This window comes from Arachis stenosperma, chromosome 8, assembly GCF_014773155.1.
Source record: "Arachis stenosperma cultivar V10309 chromosome 8, arast.V10309.gnm1.PFL2, whole genome shotgun sequence".
Lineage (NCBI taxonomy): Eukaryota > Viridiplantae > Streptophyta > Magnoliopsida > Fabales > Fabaceae > Arachis > Arachis stenosperma.
The window spans coordinates 44,921,720-44,944,369 of record NC_080384.1 but is presented as its reverse complement, the minus strand read 5'-3'; the positions used below and the strand labels follow the sequence as shown (position 1 = coordinate 44,944,369).

Sequence of the window (22,650 nt, the reverse complement as noted above, 5' to 3'; positions counted from 1 at the left end):
TTTTTCAAAATTTGAACATATTTGATCTTTGGGTCTAATTTGTCTCATTTCAAAAATTCTCGCACATGTGCATCCGTATATCGACCAATATAATAAAAATTACATTTGATTTTTTAATTGATTCTGATAGATCCAAGTGAATAGAGAGATCGATGTGTCTATATTTTAAAAAAAATTAAGTATTTAAATATATTTTTAAATATTTAAAGATTTAAATATCCAAAAAGTAAAGATCTATTTATCCTCTTTAAAAAAAAAAAAAAAAAAAACAGAAATCCTCCCTTTCTCTTCGGCTCAAAGCCCTTGCAATCGTAAATCTTTTTCCATTGCATTACCCAATAGTAATATCCAGCACCATCCACTTCAAGCTCTTCGTCGTCACCTGTGGAAGGTCTGTTCGGCCCTAATCTCATCATTTCTCTTCTTCTCGCCGTCTTTGCGTTGAGCTCGTGGCGCCGCCGTCGCAAAGGGTTCCTCTTCTCCTTTTCTCCTCTCAAGGCTCCTCTCCTCTTCGATCTCTCTCTCTGTCTGAGCTCATCGTCCCTCTTCGAGCTCTCTCTCGTTCTCTTTGTCCGAGTCCCGTTCCTCCGTCGCCGTCACTTCCCATCCTCCCTCGCCGCCAGTAAGCACAGCTACATCAATTTATTTTTGCTTATTTTGTTAATAATTTAGGTTTTGATTGTTGCTGAGCTAGTTTGCTGTTTATGATGGAATTGCTATTTTGATGAGAAACTGGGCTGAGATGGTCTGAACATTGTTTTGATGATTTTCATACTTAATCTGCGTTGATTGTGATTGTGTTTTTATATTTAGGAACAAGATATGATTTTGTTATTGTTATTCATTCATCTTATGTTTCCCATCCTATGTTGTCTAATTAACATCATGCGCTAGCAATTCCTCAGAGAGCTTATTGTGCTCAGATTTTGTTTCAATTTCTAATTAATGGGATCAATAGTATTTACACTTGCTGCCCTGATCCAACAATTGAGAAATTGAAGTGGACAAGGATTGTATGTGGCAGCACAAATCTGAATCCTTTTATTCGCAATTGTGCTGTCATGTTAGCTTGAACGGTTGAATTTGCTTCAAGATTCTGATGCTCTTTGATAATTTTTTCTAGTGAAACTAATGTAAGGAAGTATAATAATTGCTTTAAAAGCCAAAGAATCAGATAATAAGATTCAACCTTCTAATTCTAAACCTACCTGTCTTTTATTTTATATTTTCTGTCCCATTTTCTGTACCTGAACCTGTTTCAGGGCTAAGAGAATTGTGTAAATATGATTGTACTGTCTAGTTACCTCTAGTGTGACTGTGTGACCATTTTTTATATCTTTTATACCTTATAAAAAAATGGGAAGCATTAAGGGGTGTTTCAATTTCTAATTTCTTGTGTGTAACCTTTATCATGTTTCAATCCATTTTAGTTTCTGGGTACTCAACATGCTATTGTAAAGATGGTAGTATGTTTCTTTGGCTGCTGCTAATACTTAATAGCATTAGCTGTTGTTTCTTTGGATTTATAAAGAACCAAATTCTAGTTGTAATGAACCTATACACTTTAAAATGACTTTAGTATTAATTTTACTTTTAAAAAAATTATGGTTTGAAAATTGAATTTCTAAAAACTGGTTTTAAAAGTGGATTTTTTGTTAAAAAATCTGGTTTGAAAATTGGATTTTTAAAAACTAGTTTTAAAACTGGATTTTTGGTTGAAAAAATTGGTTTTAAAACTGGATTTTCAAAAACTGGTTTTAAAACTTGATTTTTGGTTAAAAAGTCTGGTTTTAAAACTGGATTTTCAAAAAAAAAAAAACGAATTTTAGATTTGGATATTAAAAAACCGGATTTAAAATGTTTTGTAAATAAAACCGGATTTAAATTCTAAAACCGGTTTAAAACTGCTTTTTGTTTTTTCAAATCGATTTAAAACCGGTTTTTCTCTTCAATCCAGTTCTAGTTTGGTTTCATGAACCACAGAACTGGTTCTGAAGTGGATCCAGTAACCATGCCCACCCCTTAATACTAATTCTGAGTTGCTGGGTTTACTGATTCTGTTTTTGTTAATAATAATAAGTTAATAACAATAGCAGTGCTTATGTTATGTTTTATTGAGACAGGGGATAACGTGAAAAATATATAAAACATTGAGCAGAGTGTCAGTGACCTCAACTACCAGCCATGGCAATAAGCTTCCATTCCCTCACTCTACCTTCAGCTATACTGGTAACTTTTCCTAAACCCATATTCGTTTCTCTTCTCCCCCTCCCCCTCCTCCAAAAAAAAAAAAGAAATTGTATCCAATTACTCAGTAGCTAAAATCAATTTCTTTTCTTTCCGTTAAATTCTTTATTTTTATGAAGCTGTTACTTCAAAATCAAATCATCACTATTTAATTTTGCAGAAGATAGAGCTAAGAGCCCCAAATTCATGGAGCCCTAGCCTTACAGTTAGCTCACAGGTACAAGAAATAAAAATAGAAAATAATCTCGAGTTATTTTCTGGAGTGTCACTGACACTGAGCTTATTTATTTATTTATTTATTTGTGTTTTTGCAAGATGATGTCCCAAATGCGAAAGGATAGTCGGGGACGACGAATATGGCGGCGAAGGAGATTGGTATTTTTTCTTCATTGCGATCCTCACTTATGGAATTGTTTATTCTTTTCTTTTTATGCTTTCACCTTAACTATTTGTCAAAATTCCCAAACAACTGAAAAATAGTATGGTTTTGGCACTTTTCTATGTATTTGTGGAACAACATAAATGACATGACACACCATCAGAAGCAAAAGTGTTTGTTTTGTTCTGCTTGTTGTTTTCCACTTTGGAAAAAGTTCGCTGGGATTATAACGTCAATTGCATTGTTTTAGTAAAGATGTAAATGCTCATTGTGGGAATATTGTTGAGCTAAAATGGTTATGTTGTGAAGTGTTTTAATTTCTTTTTGCTTCAAGGGTTACAGTTGCAGGTTGGGATAGGTGTATGTTGCTGGTTATCTCGAGCATAAGCCTAAACTGGGGTGTTTTGCTTTAGAGGTAACCGTGTAAATGAGGAAAGGAAGGGTTTTGGTTGAAGCACTCTAAACTATATTAGTTTGAAAGGGGATGGAGGTTAAAATATCTTACTATCATGGATTTATAAAGATTGTGCTATTTGAAGATGTACTTGAAAAGTGAAATGGAATTAAAAATATGAAATTTTAGTCATGCATGCGATCATTGCGTGGCCTTGTAAGCAAATGTTATGAATTTTATTAAGGTGTCTGTTGTTATCAAAGAACATAACGATTTGCAAATGATAGCTTCTTTTTTATCTTGGTTGCACACTTGCACTCTCCTGAAATAGATAATCGTTCCTTGCTGAATCTTGATGCATGTGACCATTGTGCTTATGATCAAGAAGACATGCTATTGGTAGTTTGGTACTTATTCTTGTAATGTCATACGCAATTCTCCTGAATGCTTAACCAAAAAAAGGTTGTATGTTTTACTGCAGACTAAAAAGGATGAATACTTGCCGTTCAAGATGGAGCGGGTACCTTTCCTGGAGGAGCAAGTTCGGATTATAAAGGAGCAGGGGAAACTGTTGACATTGGATATATACAAATTGTTGTTATCAGAGGACAATCAGTTTGATTTTGTGAATGAGATAGCAGCTGAGGCAAATGAATATGTTGAGAACAATGTAGATGAGTATGGAGGTGAGAAGAAGGCCATTCTTCATGTTCTGAGCAACAGAATGAACGATATGGGGTTTCCCCGACCAGATGCATATGCCGAGTCTGATCCCTTCAAGCCTGGGCCTGATTATTTGAAACAAGAGTTCACATGAGTTCAAATCAAATGTTATGCCGATATCTTAAAGTAGGGTTGAAAAATCAATTTTTGCTTCACTTGCATAGTTGATGTTAGTCTATGTTGGCTGTAGTTATTTGTATGCGTAAAATTAAAAGCTATCTTGAAAGTATATTTAAAAAAGAATGACTGTATTGTGCAATTACACCATTGTTCTATATTTGACACTTTCCGAAATCGTTAACGAAACGATTTACCACTGAATATTAGTAAATCGCTGTGGAAAGGAACTATTTACCATAAAAGTAAAATCACAAGTCGTCTCAAGTGAACGATATATAGCATGTGAGAAGTGACCTATATAGTTCGCTCGAGCTTTGAACGATTTAGTAAATTATACATGTTTATATGGCTGCATAGACAGGATATTGAGATAAGGATACAGAGACATAAAATTGTGTTTGACAGAAGAGACATAAATAGAGACAATATGTCTAGAGACATTGAATTTGGACAGAGATAATGTGTATAGAGACACTGAATTAATATATTTTGTGTTTATCATGACAGGAAGGACATGGAGACATTAACAAGGAACACAACTTATTTTTTTTCATTATTCTTGTTAATTTTTTATAATTATATTTTTTATTTTATAATTTTCATCTCAAATATTTTGAATGAAAAAAATAAAAATAAATGAGATTTTCATAATTTGTTCTAGTTTATCACCAAACAGAATACAAGAATACAAAATTTTGGGTCTCTATCCTTTATATCTTGCTCTCAGTGTCTTGTCCTATCCTATTTTCAAAAACAAACGCAATCTATAAGTCGTGGTGAGACAAGAATTTAGTGGTCTATAAGTCGTCGTGAGACAAGGATTTAGTATGCTAGTGGATGGACAAATCGTTTTATGCTAGAGTGATTTAGTAAACTTGGCTCCTTTGTATAAATTGGTTTGAACCACAATGATTGTGTAAAGGAGAGCAAACACCAAAAAATTACTTGCGATGGATACATATCTTTACTAATTCGGTTTCGTTAAGTAGACAATAGAAAATTTGAACAACGTAAATAATGGATTAGAAATTTGGCTCAATGAAATTAAAAGAAAAATACATTCCATCCAAATTACCCAACCAAAAAATCTCATTCAATAATTCAAAAATTTTAACTATTTATTATATCTTAATTTACTAAAATACCAGCTTTTTTCCCAAATTTTTTGTCGTCGCTGCCATCACTTGGTCTCCAACCAGCTCCCATCATCGTTGTTAGGATCCTCCTCATTGCCGCTGGTTCGTCAACAAAGACCCTCATCGGTGTTTTGCTCTCCTCCAGACCGGAAACGAATGGCGCCACCGGACTCCTCCTAGCCATCGCTCACCCCTAGTGAAAATAACCATCCACTTAAGGATAAAAATAATCATCCGCATACTTAATAAATTGAACATCTAGCATATTTTAATTGTATATAACTAAACTCAATCTAATCAAATAACCATCCACATAAAAATTAAAATAACCGTCTGCATATCTACTAAAATGACCATCATGAACTAGGCATAATTGAATACTAGAATTTAAACTCAGAAAGACAATGAACGAAGGGACGAAACTCATCGAAACCCCTAGTGAAGAGAGTGACACAGTTGTAGAGTTCCTGAATTTCGGAACTCAACACATACATTAACAATGTTGACATCCGTACCATATGTATTATGATTGACACATGAAGATGGTGCAAAAGATCCTCCTTTCCTAGATGAACATTCCATATCGACTTCCCAACAATTTTCTTAGGTCAATCAATTCCCTATTCACTAGCCTTCAGCAGCGACTCCCTCTAACGGATCGCAAACAGCAGTACTTCGGAGCTCGTGAACAACAGCGGCGGTGGCAATATGGTCGTGTACAGCAGCGGCAGCAGGAGAACAAGGTCGTGAAACAAAAATGGCTGCAGCGGCGCTGGACTCGTGAACAGCAGCGACGGTAGTACCGTGGTCATGAACAGGAGCGGTGGCAGAAGAACGTGGTCACGACCTAGCAGTGGCAGCAGATGAGTACAGAGGTGCGATGAGATGAGATGTTCAGTTAGGGGGGCATGAATGAATTTAGGAGGTGTATTGAATGTTATGGTGAGATTAGAAACAATCCTACGTAGTGTGAATGCGTTTAAATACAAATTTTAATTTTTTAAATTTTAAATTTAAAAGTAAATAATTAATTAATGATCTTATTTTTAATTTTAATTTTACTTTCCTTTTTTAATCCATTGTTCACAATTATCATTGTTTTCTTATATTTTCTCATTTTTATATAAATGGCTAAAATTAATTTCTTATATATTAAAAACGGATGTTTTTATATAAACCAATTTAAATTGGTTTTTAAAATTAAAACGGGTTTTAATTTTTTTTAAAAAATAATTTAAACTAATGCACTGTATTATAAAATTATTTAAAATTAATTTACTTTGTAGAAAAATAATTTGGTGCAATTTTTACAACAACATCAGTAAAGTCTTATCTCACTAGGTGAGGTCAGCTACATGGATCAAACAATGCCATTGAACTCTATCATGTATTATGCCTACAGAGAGACTGTTTATATCTAGATCTTATTCGACCACCTCATGGATGGTCTTTCATCCACCCTCCTGGGTGTTCTGTCGGTCTTCTTCTCACATGTCCAAACTATCTACCATCTTTTTTACAATAGGTGCTACTCCAATTCTCTCTCTCTCTTATATCTTTGTTTCTTATTCTATCCAATTGCGTATAACCACTCATTCATCTTAACATATTCATATTTGCCACACTTAATTTATGTTCGTGCTCTCCTTTAGCGGCCCAACACTCTGTACCATCATAAAATATAGCCGATCTGATAGCAATGTGATAGAATTTAGTTAAATTTGGTGCAATTTTTAAATTATTTAAAATTGTTTAGTGCAGACAAAAAAAAGGCTCAACCATGAAAATCCAAACTAATTGTGACAAACAATTTCAATCACAAATCAATCTCTCTTTATTTCATTTAGAATTATGGTTATCATTGACTGACAATGTCATGCATATGGAAAACAAAATGCATGAAGACTACTACTAGACTAGTATGGCTTAAGCCAGAAACACATTAGAGAATTGACAACAGGAGAGAGACTAACGAAATGCACCCTTGAGAACTACTTGAGTTTTTAATATTTTCAACAAATCAAGGTTGGGTTTGTGTAGCTTCAACTTGATTTGCCATCTTTTCTTGATCATGGATCCTTTCAATCTTGAGGTCAATTTCCTTTAGAGTTTGATCAATTAAACGTGAGAGATCACAAAGATCAATCAAGCTAGCATTAGCAGTGACCTCACCAGAGCTCAGACACTGAAACATTAGATGGCTCATCTCTTTCTGCCTATTTTCATCCTTTTGTTTCTTTAGCTGGTCTTCGGCCTTTTGGATTCTTTTCCTTAACAAACTTTCTTGGGTTAACATTCTCTTGTTTTGTTCCAATTTGGGAATTTCCTTAAACTTGGAGATCACTTGTTTGGCCTTCTGAGGTGATGGCCAAACCTCTGGCTGAGGTTCATTTGGAGGGTAGATTATAGCACAAGATTGAACCCCACAGAGGGTGCTAATCTCATCAATCTTTTTTATCAAACTAGTTTTCCTTGCCCTAAATGTTGCCCTTCTCTTGGAGTTGTTTGCTATGTATTCAAGCTTTGACTTCTTTCTAGCCATGGTGATTATAAATGAAAAAATAAAAAAGGATTGGGTAATATGATTTGGTTATGGCTTTCTCTTTGCCCCAATTGTGCTCTTTATATAGGATAACTTTTGTTTAAGATATGTATCCAAATTAAATGAATATTTTTCAGTTAATTGAATCTGGTTTAATTTTATTATAAATGTATAGATGTTTCTTAAATAACTTGCCATTTGTGTAATATAGAAAATCCGAAAGTTTAATGTATTAATTTGTAGCAAGTTTTGTGTCCAGACTTGTTGGAATTGTTTTAATTTTACTAATTCAAAAATGTACCGGAGACATAGAAAATTTGTCTCAAAGAATCCAAATAAATTTAAAGGTAATTTACATGAATAAAATAATGAGGTTTAAAATTATAAAGATATCTTAAATATAATTTAATTATATGTCTGTTCGATTTATATATCTATATAAATCGAATTAATTTAACTCGATTTATATTAAATACTTGTAAATCTGATTCGATTTAATTGGTATAGCATATATGTTTATTACTGTATAATATATACCTGGATTTACTACTTATACATATTATTAATATTTTTTACTAGATTATTGATATTTGATTGTTTATTTATTTTTTATTAACTTTAAAATATAAATGTCAATAAAAAATAACTTCCATTTGAATTCAAATAAAATATCAAAAAAATAAAATAAATAGAAATAAAAAATTTAATTTTGTATTTTAGTTTAAATTCCAAAATATCTATATTTTTACAAATTTATGAATTTAAAATGGAACAATAAATAATTTCTAAATATTCATTAAAACTCATCCTTTAACTCATTAGCATCTAAAAAATCATAACGACATTTTTGATGTTAAAAAATTAATATAAAGTATAGCCCTCTAAAGAGACATAGGAGTTACAACTTGAATTTTTTTTTTAGAGTCAGAAGTAATGCAAAGCGTTTGCAAAATTAAGTTAATATAAAATTCAGGATATTTTTTTATTAACATTTATATTTTAAAGTCAATATTCTGTACAAGTAATAAATCGAATTAATTTGATTAGACATACTATATATATGTTGTACAATAATAAATCAAATTAGATTGATTGGTTTTACATGTATATATTGTACTAATAATAAGTTGATTCAATTTACATAGAGATATAAATCAGATAAATATGTAATCAAATTATGTTTTGGATAACTATGTAATTTTGAGTGTCATTTATTCATTTTATTTATATAAATTATCCTAAATTTAAATTATTTTGTATTATTTAATTATTGTTTATCTTAGTTTGTATTTATTAATTAATAATAATATATTTATTAATAATTAATGAGAATAATTATGTAATATTAAATGTAATAAATGTATAATTAATTAATTATGAATATTAAGGATATAAATTATAGATATTAAGTTAATAAAATAATTTTGAGTTATTATTGTCTTCTTAACATTATTACTCTAACTTTTATTTTAGAGTTTAATTTTGATGAGATGCTAGGTGATATAATTAAATTCATGTTTTCAAATAATTTTTGTAAATAGTAACTTAAAAAATAAATTACTTTTGATGATATGTCAATATATAAAATTATGAATATTAAGTTAAGTAAAGTAATTTTTTTCTAGTATTATCATTTCTAATTTTGTTATAGAATTCAATTTTGATGTATAATAAATAATCTAATTAATTCATGCTTTTAAAATGATTTTTTAAATCATAAATTTAAAAATAAATTACTTTTGATAATATGATAATATATTAAATATGGATATAAAGTTAAATAAAACAATTTTAAGTTATTAATTATCTCCGTAGCATTACCATTCTTAATTTTGGTATAAAATTTAATTTTGATGAATAATAAGTAATCCAATTAAATTCATATTATCTGATGATTTTTTAAATGATAACTTTAAAAGTGAATTACTTTTATGATACTGCAATATATAAAATTATGATATTAAATTAAATAAAATAATTTTGGATTATTAATGACCTCCCTATCTAGCATTGGCATTTTCATTTTAGAGTTTAATTTTAATTAGATAATATATACGTGATCCAATTAAATTTATATTTTGATTATTTTCAGATAACTTTTTAAGTAGTAATTTAGAAAATTGATTACTTTTGATGATATAATAATATATAAAATTTTGGATATAATATAATTTAAATAAAGTAATGTTAAGTAATTATTTCTCTAACATTATTATTTTTAATTTTATTTGAGTTTAATTTTGATGAATTAATACGTAATTTAATTAAATTCATATTTTAGATTTTTTTAGATAGTAAAAATTTTAAAAGTGAATTATTTGTGATGATATGACAATATGTGATTAAATAAAATATTTATATATTAAAATTAATTATTAAATAGACAATGTACTTAAATAAATTAAATGAGAGAAACACTACAACAAATAAAATTTCCTTAAATGAGTGTTCTGTTTTGTTTACTATGTAAACTGTGGGAGCTAACAACGGTTTCGAATTTGTTCATAAACCGTGGAGGTCTTAGATGGTTTTCACTTGAAAAAGTTTGAGTATAAACCGTGGCTGCTCACCACGAATTATGAAGGAAAATTGTTAGCCATAAACCGTGTTTGGTCACCACGGTTTATGAAAAAAAACTCTGAACATAAATCCCTCTTGACTACCACGGTTTATGCTTTCTTATTCCTATTTCGCATAACCTCCAATCACTTCGTCTTCTTTCTTATTCTATTCGCTTTTTTCAGCTATTTGGCTACTTTTATTAATTTTTTTTGTCTCTTTGCATTTTTTTCTATTTATTAAATTAATTATGTATTACTTTTATTTTTTTCTCTATAAAATTACAAGAAAAAATGACTCATAATTAAATCAATCACTTTGTATTTTGTATATAAATATATATGTTATTTTTTAATATATTTTTAATGTATATTTTATATTTTAAAGTATATTTTGTATTAATAGTTGATTTTAGTGACTAATTTTAATATATATTTAATATAGTTGATAATTAAATATCTATGTAAAATTCTTTTATATTATCCATATATGAAAATTAAATTCTTCGTTTTAATAACAGTTATTATGTAGCTTTCCCTAATTTAGGTTTAAGTGAGATGGTACTTGTTTACCCAAAAAATTAAGCTATTGAATTTAAGTTAGATCGATGGAAGTATTGGGAAACCTTTTAGCCCTGTTATGAACCAGCCATGTTCGAATCGAATTACTTGGTATTCGATAAGAGTGGAATATCAATAGTTTGAGGGAAAAATTCTTAAAGAAAAAAAATTGGCTGTGGTGTGTTACAGGATGTATTTTTAAAGTTTTTTTCGGTTTTAAATTAAATCGGATCTATAATAGAAAATTGTAGGTTTTGAGATGGATTAAAGTGGATATAAAACTTTTATTGGAGAAGGCTACTATTCTAATGTGAGTTAGAATTAGTTAACCAATTTCATGAGGTTCTATAATCTGTCAGGTTAACAAGTGAGAGGGAGAACATAATAGTATAGAAATTTGATAGATTAGGAGTTTATTCTACTAACTCATTTGTGTAGATTTTGCAGGCTGAGAATCTCTCGGAGGACATTACGAGTTATAGTTTCACTAGATCTATATGGAGATGACTAGTACCACCAAGAGTTGAACTATTTACTTGATTTGTGTTAGTTGGTAGGGTCAATACTAAGGAAAAGTTGATTAGATTGGGCATTATTGATCACAGGAATATGTTTTGTGTTTTTTGTAAAAAAGAAACTGAGAATAATTTTCACTTATTCACTGGCAGTGAGTTCATGTGGCAGGTGTGGTGTGCTTGGTTATACGCCTATAATAAATTTTGGTCTATTTCAGAAACAATTAAGCAACACTTTGAGAGTTGGATAGGAGCTTTTATAAGAAAAGACGAACATAACAGGTGGCTGATTAGCTTTTTTGTAATCATTTGAAATACGTGGCTAGAAAGGAATGCCAGAATTTTCAAGAATCAAGAAGCAGGCGTTACGGAAGTTATTACCAAATTGATTAGGAGCTACAAAGAGTGGGTTGACTTTGTTCCGTCTAGTTGCTAATGGCAATACCGGAGATAACTACAGTCTCTTTTTTAGTGTTTGTATTGTAGTTCTAGACATTTTAGGTGTTCTACCTTATTGTGCTGAACTTTTTGTTAAAAAAATCCTAAAAAAAAATGTATATTTTGTCCCAAATATTTAGGTTAGGTTTTATTTTGGCTTTTTAATTGTTCCATTTTAGTCCATAATATTAAAATTATTTCAGTAATTTTATCCTATTTTGGATTATGGATGACATTTTAATTTTATCCCAAAATTTAAGGCATAACTCAAATTTATTCAAATTCGCTGAACACCTATAATGAATAGAGTCCTATGTAACAATAACATCAAGAAATTTGAAGAAAGCATCACAAAATTAAACAAGAAAACAGAGATATCACTTTTAACATGAAACTAGAAAGCATTAAATTTCAACCTATGTCTTCGTTTGGTCGTAGTGCTCGAAGTTTTCAACGCACCAATCGCAGCTTTTTCCTTGAGTTTAGCGTCTTGGAATCTTCCCTTTGTTTGCTAAGCCATAGCTTCTTTCAATCTACCACCATCTTTGAGCCGTGTTCGTTGCCTAGCCTTTGTCTTTGTCGCGCTTATGCATTCAAACTACTCAAAAGTCAGAAAGAAGATTTAGGATTTTGCTAGTGTTACTTCGATTTATTTCTTCATTTTTTTTGAATTTTTAGTTTTTGGTTCTTTTTTCTTCGATTTAGGATTCCTTTACCGCTAGTGCTAGTCAGATCAAATTGTTGAATGCATAATTATCAAATTCGACTCGATCGAAAATCTGGTCACTTGGTCAGACCGAACCACTTGTTGGACCGTTCATGCATCCGATAAAAATCGATTTGATCCAGACGAGCTTCAGTGAAATTAGTGACCTGGCCGGTTTATATGACCCGACTGGGTCATGCTTAATTTTTTAAAAATAAAATAACGGTTTCAAACCACAAGCCACGACCCACCCGCCCTCAAGCCTCAACATCTCTCTTCTCTGGAGTCTCTTCCTCGCCACTCTCTCCCTCAAGCTCTCTCATCTCTCTCACGCCACTCTTGTCCTCAGTGTCTCACTTCTCTCTCGGTTTGGAACTCACTATTTCGAACTCAAGCTCGTCGTGCTCTGTGTTTTCACCATCTCAAGCTCGGTCGCTGCCTTCCTATGCTGCTTCGCCGGCGCCAGAACCAGACAGAACCAGTCTCTGGTCCCTCGGGTAGTGGTCATTGTCGTCTTCTTGCTTTGACTGTCAGTATAGTTGATCAACTTCCTTCACCATCACCCTCTCGCACCTAGTAGCGCCTTTCCCGCGATCGTCGTTGCCGCAACAGAAGCAGCAGGTCCCAGGATAGTTGTCGTCGCTCTTTGTCTCGTTACCGTCTCGTGTGCCTTTCCTGCGCTTGTCGTCGCTGGCTGCAGGTCCCAGTGGTCTGGTTATCATTCGTCTTCTTGCTTCGAGCCTCGGCTTCAGATTCCTCCTCACGGTCAACTTCCTTCACGAAATCCAATTTGGTGAGTTTCAACAAATTTTTTCTTTTTTTGTTTTAATTTTGTTGCTGTAATTCATCACTGCACTTTGATTTTGTTGTTGAAAGTTGAATGTGTTGCTGAAATTTGTTAATGCTTATCACTGAACCTTGAATTTGTTACTCTCTTGCTGAAATAATCACTTAACTTAAATTTGTTCATTGCTGAATGAATTTGTCACTGTATCGACGTTGAGTTTGTTGATGTCTTGATGATGGTCCCAGGACAAAACATGTTTTTCAAGGTTTTTAATAGCTGCTAAATAGTCTTTATTTAATTTTAATTACAAATTAATCCTTGATATATATTATTTAATTATAAAATTTATCCTCTATTTTATAAATTATTATTTTATCATTCATCTATCATATTTTTTACCAATTAAAAACAAAAACAATAACAATCTTCCATTAAGCGTCATAAATATTTTGGCAATCCAAATCAATTGGTTTTTTATCCTTGATCCGTTATATCTATAAACGCTAGTGAAATCGTGTTTCTTGGTAATTCAATCGATTAAATGTTGGACGACAGTATGGGTTTTTCCAGAATTCAATCAATTGAAAGTGCTACACAATCGATTGAATTTTGCACGGCAATATGGGTTCTCGAAATTTAAACGATTGGAATTATTATACAATCGATTGAACTACGCTTAGAATGTGAGTTTTTTCTTATTAAATTGATTGTTCATGTTCCCAATCGATTGAAGTCTTCAAATTAATATTGGTTTTTACAATTTAATCGATTGGGTAATTCAATCCATTGGTTGTGTTACCCAATCAATTGAATTGTGCACTGCGTTATATGTTACGCTATTCTAAATTTTCCTCCTCGTGTGTTTATAAATTATTATTTTGTTACATTTATCTTATTTTTAAAATTCTATCTTCAATTTACAAGTTTTTATTTTGATTTAGATGCTCTAATTTTATCTTTTTTAATATTAAGATTATAAATTGGTGAATAATTTATTATCATTTTATTTTTCAATTACTCAATCTTACAATTAGAATCATTTATCAATCTCCTTGATTATCAATTTTTTTATTGTTTTTGTTCATCGTTTATCCATCTACTTAATATCCAATTTTCTTCATTTTTTATCCATCTACTGAGCTGCTATGTTCTTCCTTAATGGAGTAAGAACGTCATGCACAAGCACACCTATATTAGAAGTAGCCATGATGTGGCTCGATCCGATGAAAGTCACAACCTATTCATCAGACGTTTGTATTCAGAGTTCTATAATATTACTTAGGAGTTCGTTACTTGTGATGAGGAAGTAGCCATAGTGCGATTGACGCTGAGACACAAAGTCTAAACTGTCTAATTACTGTGTCAGCATGCGTTCTACTTCTATTGCTGTGATTCAGAATAACAAATCCACACAGAGTACATGTGGTGTTGTTATACATGACAAGTAGGACTCCTCAAGAATTGCAACTAAAGAACAGTACAAGAGTAAAAAGTTTGGCGCAGATTTAGATAAATCAATTAAAAAGTCTATGCAAAAAAGCTAATCCAAAAAATTTTACTTTTATTCAAAGGTAGAAATCAGAGAATGATCCGAAAAGTGTTGGAAGTGAATAAGTATTTTTTTGTATGTGGTGAATAGTAATAAAACTCTAATAATCTACAATAATTTTGATGACAATGTTAAAAAAAATTATTATGTAATTAATGTTTGATATTTTAATATATATAATAGAATAGGTAAAAATAGAAAACTAATAAAAAAAATATATCATGTATGTTTTGTTGTTATTATTTCTATTTTATTATTCGTATTAAAACTCCCTTTCTTCTCATTAGAATCGAAAAACTGTTGTAACAACTAATAACTATAAAAACAAATGAAATTGGAAAGCATTCAATTCACTAATGTTTTACGTTCAACAAAATTTCAAGAACATTTTTTTTATTTATAAATTCCAAGAACATTAATCATTACTTTCCTATATATTCTCCTACAATTTTATTGGGCGAAAAATCACCACTAAAATTTATAAATGAGAAAGGAATAAAACTGAACAAAATAATTTAGACAATAATAAAAATAATATGATTAAATGATAAAAGTGACAATTTTTTAAAATATAAATAAGTCTATAACATGTTTTTATATTATAAAAATTACACTCATACAAAAAAAGACACAACACATATGAAAGACTTCTTAATTTTTTCTCTAATTTTTATCCATTAATTTTTATATCAAAATTTGTCATACAGTAATAAATACCTTAATCATCTATATATAGTTTGCTAAGAGTAACGATAACAGAAATAAATAAAACAAAGTTATTCAAACTTTATCAAGTTACATGACAATTTGATGAATGTTATTAACTTGAATTTTATCATCTTATTCAACCTTGTCATATTGCATAATAAATTCATAAATGTCAACTAGGGGCTTTATCTTTTTACTTGTTTATAACATGTGATTTACTAACGAATTATTCTTTGATTAACCTCGTTAAAGATTACCATTAACTAACTTATCCTATTTGACTAAGTGAAATAATATTGTAAGTATCCGATAAATCTTTCAAACTATTATCATATAACTATTTTATTTGACAAACTAAGATAATATTAACTTTTCACAAATTTTGTAAATTAAATATGACAATCTACTGACTTACTTTGTTACCCACATTGATATATATAAAAAAAAAAACAGCTTTTACATTTGTTTATATAAGTGTAATACTAATAAGGATGGAAGACCGATGGTGTATTCGTGCGAATTTTTTCTTTGGTAGAAATCGAGGATTTAATGTGAGAGTTTCCTACATCAAATCTAAGGTTGAGACACTAAAATTGTTATAGTTGTGAGAATCAAATCAGTAATTCAACTGATTGAGTTTATTGGTTTATTGATTTAATTGATAAATTATTGGTTAAATTAGTAAAATTAATTTTACGTAGATAAAAAATTTAAGATAGATAAAAATTTAAAATTATAATTTAAAATATATATTTTTATTAACATTTTATAAAAAATTAAGTTTCAAATTTTAAAATAATTAATATAAAAAAATATAAAATTTGTTAATACTATTGTAATAATATCTTAATTTGATATAATAAAAGTAACAATTAATTCACAAAATCTATCATTTAACTATAATATCAATAAATTTTAATACTAGTATTAAAACAAATAACTTTAGTCACTAAAGTTAAAAAGAGTGTAAACCAATAAAAATAATATTTAGAGTCAATTATTTGTATATATAGATTTGTTCACTACAAGATTTATGCTTGTTTGTGGGAATTTTTTTGTGGAGGTTTTAAAAAACCTCCATAATATATTTTATTTGTGGCAAAATTTAAAACTCCCATTAAATAAAACTAGTTTAAATTTTTAAGCCCAATTTTCTAAATCAATAGCCAGTTACTAACCTACTCTGGATTAAACCCAAACCAATTTAACTCTAAACAAGAACTTATCCAACAAAATTCGAAGAGGAAGAATGAAACCCTAGATCTACTCGCCGCCGCGTATTCATCTCTTCGCCATTGTCACCATCAAGCTCGCCGTAGCGTCTGAGATCAGAGGGAGAGTAACCGGCGACGCCAGCGATGCCATCCTTACTGAGGTCCAGGAGCAGGTTTCCATCCTCAACTCCACTTTCTCATGGAAGGAGTCAGATCGAGCCGCCGCCAAGCACGCCACTCGCGCTCACCGATCTTGCCAAAAACGGTAAATCCTCCGTTCCTCTTCCTCGATCTCCTAGCGTGTTGCTCCCTTCGTTTCGATTTTCGGCAAATTCGTTCGTGCATGTATCTAGGTTTAAATCCTTCAGTGGTTATGTCTTGCAGAGGAAGTGGTGAACGTGATTGTCGAAGGAGGAGCTATTCCGACTTCATTATCTCTAGTATTTTTGAAATGCTCTGGTATATACTTTATTCTTTATTATCTCTAGCGTTTTTGGATCTCATTTGTTGTTCTGTTTTTTGTACCCTTTGCTTGTGTGTGTTTGTTTTTCTCATTTTCTTTTTTTCTTCTGTGACTATTGCATTACTCATTGCCAATATATAGTTGCATTTTCTAACTTTGCTCCTTGTACGAATCTTCCTTTTCATTAATCCAATGTCAGATATATTGCCTCTAATATTTAAATATATATATGTTACATGTCAATTCATATAGCACCGAATGAATGTCAGTGATTGATTCTATTTCTGTATATTTAATTTAAGAAGCTTGTGTTTTGTGTTGTTGTAGTAGTGTTTGACCTGAGAAGATGCATATGAAGGCAAAGAGAGGAAACTGTTCAGAGGTAATTAAATTGATAATTAACATGATTCTTTGACACTTAATTATGCGATTATATTTCATGGTTTTTTATTTTGTTGTAGCAGGCCTTTTGACCTTCCATTGTGATGAAAAAATGGCTGAATATTAAGCCTAAGGCCAATGATTTTAGTGAAGATGAAGTTGATGCTGAAACTGAAACCGAAACTGAGAGTGAAGATGATGGTATGCATTTGGAGTTTAACTACTACTACAATCATTATTGTATTCATTGCTTTTTGTTTCTTTTTTTTATCTTTGATTGATTCCTCTTCTTGTTTTCAAGTTCTGTTAAGGATTCAAGAACTCGAATGCTCCAAGATGATCCACCTAGAACTCAAGGGAACCAATGCATATTCCAAAGTCAATTATCATCAGGCAATAATTCTCTTACTGGTTACAAAAATTGATAGCATCTTGTCATGGTTTGCATAGAAATTAATCCTAATCTTTGATTTGATATTTGTGATTTAGATGCAGCTTGCAAGGGAAACAAGACAAGACACAGAAGAGGGAATCAGAAACACTTCGTGCTCAGTACATAAATTCTAAGTAAGTGAGGTATGTGGTGATGATAATCATGCATTGCTTAATCAACATTCAAGTTCAGTAATCAATGAAATATGCATCTTGAGCATGGTTCATTTTTTTCTGCAGGGTAACAATTGGAACTTGGAATGTTGCTGGGAGAACTCCAATATTGCGGCATTAATGTTTTCTTTTCTCACCATGTTTTACCTTGCTTGCTGTGTTCTCAGTTTGTTGGCGAAACTTAATAAGGCGGATAGAGCCCTATGCTTCACCAGTGGAATGGCTGCTCTGAGTGCTGTTTTTCATCTTGTTCAAGCTGGTGCCTTTTCTTTCTTCATTGTGCTATAATCTGGTTTTTCGTCATTTTTAGTTGTGAAATTTAGATTAGATTCATCACTAAGTATTTAAGAATATGAGTAGTTTCATACTTTGGAGTCTCTGCATGCATTCACTCATGCAGTGCAGTGTCATCACTATTGGTATTTTCCCTAGATTATTCGTTTGTTGCATTCATTTGGAAAACTTACCGATTAATGCACTATGGGACTGAAAGCCATGAATTCTCAAAGGATTGTTCTTTTTCCCCCTTTTTAATGCAAAAATTATATTTTTTGATATTTGGCGCTGATAATATAATATAGTGTAGGTGAAAAAATTGTTGCTGGAGATGATCTATACGGTGGAACAGACAGGTTGCTGTCCTGAGTAATTCCAAAGAATGGCATTGTGGTCAAGTTAGTCTAACTTGTCAGTTATGCTTGTTCATTTTTTTCCATAACTAGTAATTAATTATGGAAACAAACCAATCAAGTTTGTTTGTTCCATGAAGTAAAAGACCAATTACTGATTGTAGTTGAATTCTTATGTTTGCAGACGGGTAAATACAACTGATCTTAATGAGGTTGCATCTGCTATTGGACCCCGTACTAAGCTTGTGTGGCTTGAGAGCCCAACCAATCCTCGACTACAAACTACTGATATTCAAGTATGATGCTGAATGTGAAGTTCTGAATTTTTAGTGTTGTTACCTGAAGTTTTTTGCTGTTATCAGCTATGAAGTCCTTTATAATCATGATTTTGGCTTTGACTATGGAATATTCTTTGGTGGTTTCTTCTCACAATAATGATATTTTTACCCTTTATTAATTCAATCACAGAAAATATCTGAGATGGCTCATGCCCACGGTGCTCTGTTGTTGGTGGATAATAGTATAATATCACCTGTGTTGTCTCGGCCATTAGAACTTGGAGTAGGTATAAGCATTTTTATTAATTTTTTTTATTATTACTATTATTTGACGGTATAAGCATTATAAGGCAATGGCAATAAACATATTCTCCCACTTTTCTTGTATTTTATGTTTTGGTCACTTGATACTCTGTTCTTATCCTAATATTTACTCCATTTTTGTTGAGTAGAAATATATATTGGATGAGATAAAATGAAAAACTTTAACTCTTTATTGTCCCTTGCAGATATTGTTATGCACTCAGCTACCAAATTTATTTCTGGACATAGTGATATTATGGCTGGTGTGCTTGCTGTGAAAGATGAAAGGTGGTTTCTGATTTTTAAGGTCTATCTATCCCTTGATATGTTAATTTCTAAGCTTAAATGATTATGATTAATGTACTTTTATGTGATTTGATGCAATTTGATTGGTCAAAGACTCATAGTATTTTTTACGTTTCAATGATCTATTTGTAATTTGTACAATTCAATTTCCAGTCTTGTAGCTTCTTCTATACTTATCAGATTCCTTTTTTTATTGATGTAGTAATTGAGAAAATTTGATTTATCCAAAACACTTTGATTGTCATTTTGTATTTTACGTTTATGTGTGTGTGATTTCATAGGATTACAGTTTGTCATTTAGTACTCATAATCATAATGTGTCATATAACTCAGAATATTACACATGGTTTTGCTCCAGCATCTTGTCTACTTCCTCAAAAGGGAAAAAAATTGCATATTGAAGAACTTAGCTATTCAATATAGGGCATTCATGCTTTCATGGTGTTTTGGTTTAAAGATAGACCTCCCTTTTTTTATCCTCATCAACTTTTATCATAGCCAATAACATGTTTGATTTGTGCTGATAAATATTGAAGGACAAGGTTATACAATTTCAGCAGTAACACATCGCTATCAGCTTCAGAAGGGAAATTACGAACCAAGCGAGAAACGGCTTGATGTTTTGTCCACTGGAAGATACTTGGTAAATCTATATTTGGAAAATTTGTTAGAACAATCTTGATTAGTGCATATTTTCAAGTTCTATTTTATTAGTTTCAATATGTAATTCCTTGGCTGTGTTATAATCAATATTAACAAACAAATTTGTCTCTGTTTAAGATGATAATCATCATTATTAAACTAAATTTTATTATTTCTTGTAACGAACCTTTTCTTAATGTGCATTTAGAAAGTTCAGTAGTTGAGATATTTAGAATTGACGTTGAGATTTTTTTTTATATTTAGAATTGTTTTATATCGAGAAATTGTGTTATAAAAAATTTAGTTTTTAAATTGATAGTAAAAAATAAATTTTTAATTAAGAATTTATAAATGAGATGAGATTAATGAATGATTTGAAATTAAAAATAAATAACTATAAAGTTTGTGGAGGTTTGAAAATTTCACAAAATAGTTCATTTGTGTTATATTGAAAAGTCAATTTGTAGGGGTTTTAAACTACCACAAAAGTTATTTAAAACTGTCACAACAGTTTAATATAAAACCCCCACCAAACACACGAAAAACCCCCACTGAATAGATTGCGGAGGTTTTTAAAAACCTCCACAAAAGATCTCGTGGCACCTCAAATTTTGGGGTTTTAAAAACCTCCACAAACTATTTGGTGGGGGTTATAAACCTCCACAAATAAAAAAAAAAACTGCCACAAATAAACAAAAACCTTGTAGTGGTTGTGCTTGTAGATAGTTACGAATATCTGCAAATTAACTAAGTGAAATAATATTGTAAGTATCTGATTAATTAATCTTTCAAACTATAATCATATAACTATTTTATTTGACAAAATAAAATAATATTAACTTTTTACAAATAATTTTACTAAGTAAACAATAGAAATTATGAATAATGTGAATAATAAACTACATCTTAAATTCATTAAATACGAATAAATTTAATTGATTTAAAATTAAAATTAACTTTTTTAATTTAACTTATTATTTAGGTTGTTTATTACAAGCATTGTTCTCTTAGTGCTTGTTTGGGTACTATTAAATCGATAAAAATATTTTTTTAATAAAATAGATCTTTTTTATTTTTTAGTGTATTTGACAAATTTCTAATGGTAAGAATAAAAGTAATAGAAACATAAAAAATATATCTTTTTTGAGAAGTTATAATTTATATATTTTTTTAAAAGATCTTTTTTTCTTTAAAAAAAATATTTTTTACATAATAAATAAACAAAAAAATTTTTTATTTTATTTTATCCAAACACAATTGATAGATAAAATGATCTTTTATATGAGATATCCAAACATATAATTACTTTTACTTTTGTAAAAGATATTTTAAAAAAATATCATTTAAAAAATATCTTTTTCAAGAATGGCATCCAAACAAACTCTTATACTTCTTCTTTTACAAATTTTGTAAATTAAATATGACAATCTAGATTTTATTCGTGCTTATTTTTTCTTTGTAAAAATCGAGGATTTAAAGTGTGTGTTTAGATTGACATTTGTCAAACTAGAGTTTAAATAAATTGACTTTATAAAATTAATTTTGGGTAGAAGTAAATTTATGCTAACAAGATTTATGTTTGGCAATTCTATACTAATTTTTTTAATACTTCTTGTAGTATATTTTTTTATAGTATATTATAATTTTTTACTATTATAATAAAAATTAATATTTATTTATAAAATTAAAAATAACATAAAAATTAACAATTTTAAGTACTTGTTTATAAGAAAATTAATATTTATTTATTAAATTAAAAATAATATATAAAATAATATATTTTAATTTTTTTAAATATTTTCAATAATCTTATTTGTATTATTATTTTGATTTCTAATTTTTTAATAATTATGCTTTTATTATTATTTATAGTTAATTTTTTATTTAATTTATTATTTTTAATAAGAACAATAACACATATTATAAAAAATTAGAATAATAAAATTAGTGCAACTCTCTCTATATATATGTACAATTCAGTTAGGTATCCTTTAAAAGTTATACAATATTCAATCTTTTATTATAATAATTAAAAAAAAATAAAACAAATATATCTAAAAATTATAAATAGATTTAGTGTCTTTTTAAAATTAAATACACATTTAAAATAAAAACTAAATAAAACTAAAATTTAAGATTTAAATTTAAATTTTAAATTTATGTTTTAGATTTAATATATTTAATTATTAATATATTACGATTTAAATACACATCCAAAAATCAAATTAGTTAGAATTCAAAAATTCGAATTTAAAATTCTAAAATAAATCTTAAACCATCTTAATTCACTAGTAAAATCTTTGTTCCGTAAAAATCCAGAGCTGCAACGCCTCTCCCTCCTCATCTGTGGCCGCTTTCGTCTTCTCCAGTGTTGCGCACTCCTCTGCGACGATCTCCTCCTTCGACGACGCGCTCCTCCCCGCGACGCGCACTTCCCCTGCGCACACCCCGCGGCTCCTCCATTG

The 22,650-nt window shown here is 29.9% G+C and overlaps 2 protein-coding genes and 2 long non-coding RNA genes across 9 annotated transcripts; 3 read left to right on the top strand and 1 right to left on the bottom strand.

The window, feature by feature from the left end:
• The first annotated feature begins 291 nt into the window (after positions 1–291).
• LOC130943312 (protein PLASTID TRANSCRIPTIONALLY ACTIVE 7-like) lies at positions 292–4,064 on the top strand. Of its 3 annotated transcripts, none has more exons than XM_057871138.1 (5): positions 292–622; positions 2,159–2,229; positions 2,408–2,464; positions 2,563–2,622; positions 3,502–4,064. In XM_057871138.1, the coding sequence occupies exons 2-5, from the start codon at positions 2,185–2,187 to the stop codon at positions 3,835–3,837; spliced, it is 498 nt and encodes a 165-aa protein (XP_057727121.1). In that variant the 5' UTR covers positions 292–622; positions 2,159–2,184; the 3' UTR covers positions 3,838–4,064. The 3 variants fall into 3 exon arrangements, with proteins under 3 accessions (XP_057727121.1, XP_057727120.1, XP_057727119.1); XM_057871137.1 differs by having other exon boundaries at positions 293–622; positions 2,120–2,229; XM_057871136.1 differs by having other exon boundaries at positions 294–622; positions 2,124–2,229.
• A 2,955-nt stretch (positions 4,065–7,019) lies between these two features.
• Positions 7,020–7,541, bottom strand: LOC130946046 (agamous-like MADS-box protein AGL80). Its single transcript, XM_057874727.1, has one exon. It carries the CDS (start codon positions 7,539–7,541, stop codon positions 7,020–7,022), a length of 522 nt encoding a protein of 173 aa, XP_057730710.1.
• An 8,902-nt stretch (positions 7,542–16,443) lies between these two features.
• Positions 16,444–17,814, top strand: LOC130946476 (uncharacterized). The gene is made up of 5 exons (XR_009072284.1): positions 16,444–16,842; positions 16,962–17,036; positions 17,368–17,422; positions 17,505–17,622; positions 17,723–17,814. It is a non-coding gene; the product is annotated as an uncharacterized LOC130946476 (long non-coding RNA).
• Positions 17,815–17,908: 94 nt separating this feature from the next.
• LOC130946475 (uncharacterized) lies at positions 17,909–20,313 on the top strand. Of its 4 annotated transcripts, none has more exons than XR_009072280.1 (7): positions 17,909–17,997; positions 18,094–18,286; positions 18,614–18,701; positions 18,841–18,952; positions 19,125–19,221; positions 19,444–19,525; positions 20,080–20,313. It is a non-coding gene; the product is annotated as an uncharacterized LOC130946475 (long non-coding RNA). The 4 variants fall into 4 exon arrangements; XR_009072283.1 differs by having other exon boundaries at positions 18,614–18,714; XR_009072282.1 differs by having other exon boundaries at positions 18,609–18,701.
• The last annotated feature ends 2,337 nt before the right edge of the window (positions 20,314–22,650 follow it).

Excerpts from the sequence above, each read along its gene's own strand:
- LOC130943312 (XM_057871138.1), top strand. The coding sequence starts at position 2,185 with ATGGCAATAAGCTTCCATTCCCTCACTCTACCTTCAGCTATACTG. Across the intron at positions 2,230-2,407 it reads CTCTACCTTCAGCTATACTG|AAGATAGAGCTAAGAGCCCC; the intron begins GTAACTTTTCCT and ends TTAATTTTGCAG. Across the intron at positions 2,623-3,501 it reads TATGGCGGCGAAGGAGATTG|ACTAAAAAGGATGAATACTT; the intron begins GTATTTTTTCTT and ends GTTTTACTGCAG.
- LOC130946046 (XM_057874727.1), bottom strand. The coding sequence starts at position 7,541 with ATGGCTAGAAAGAAGTCAAAGCTTGAATACATAGCAAACAACTCCAAG.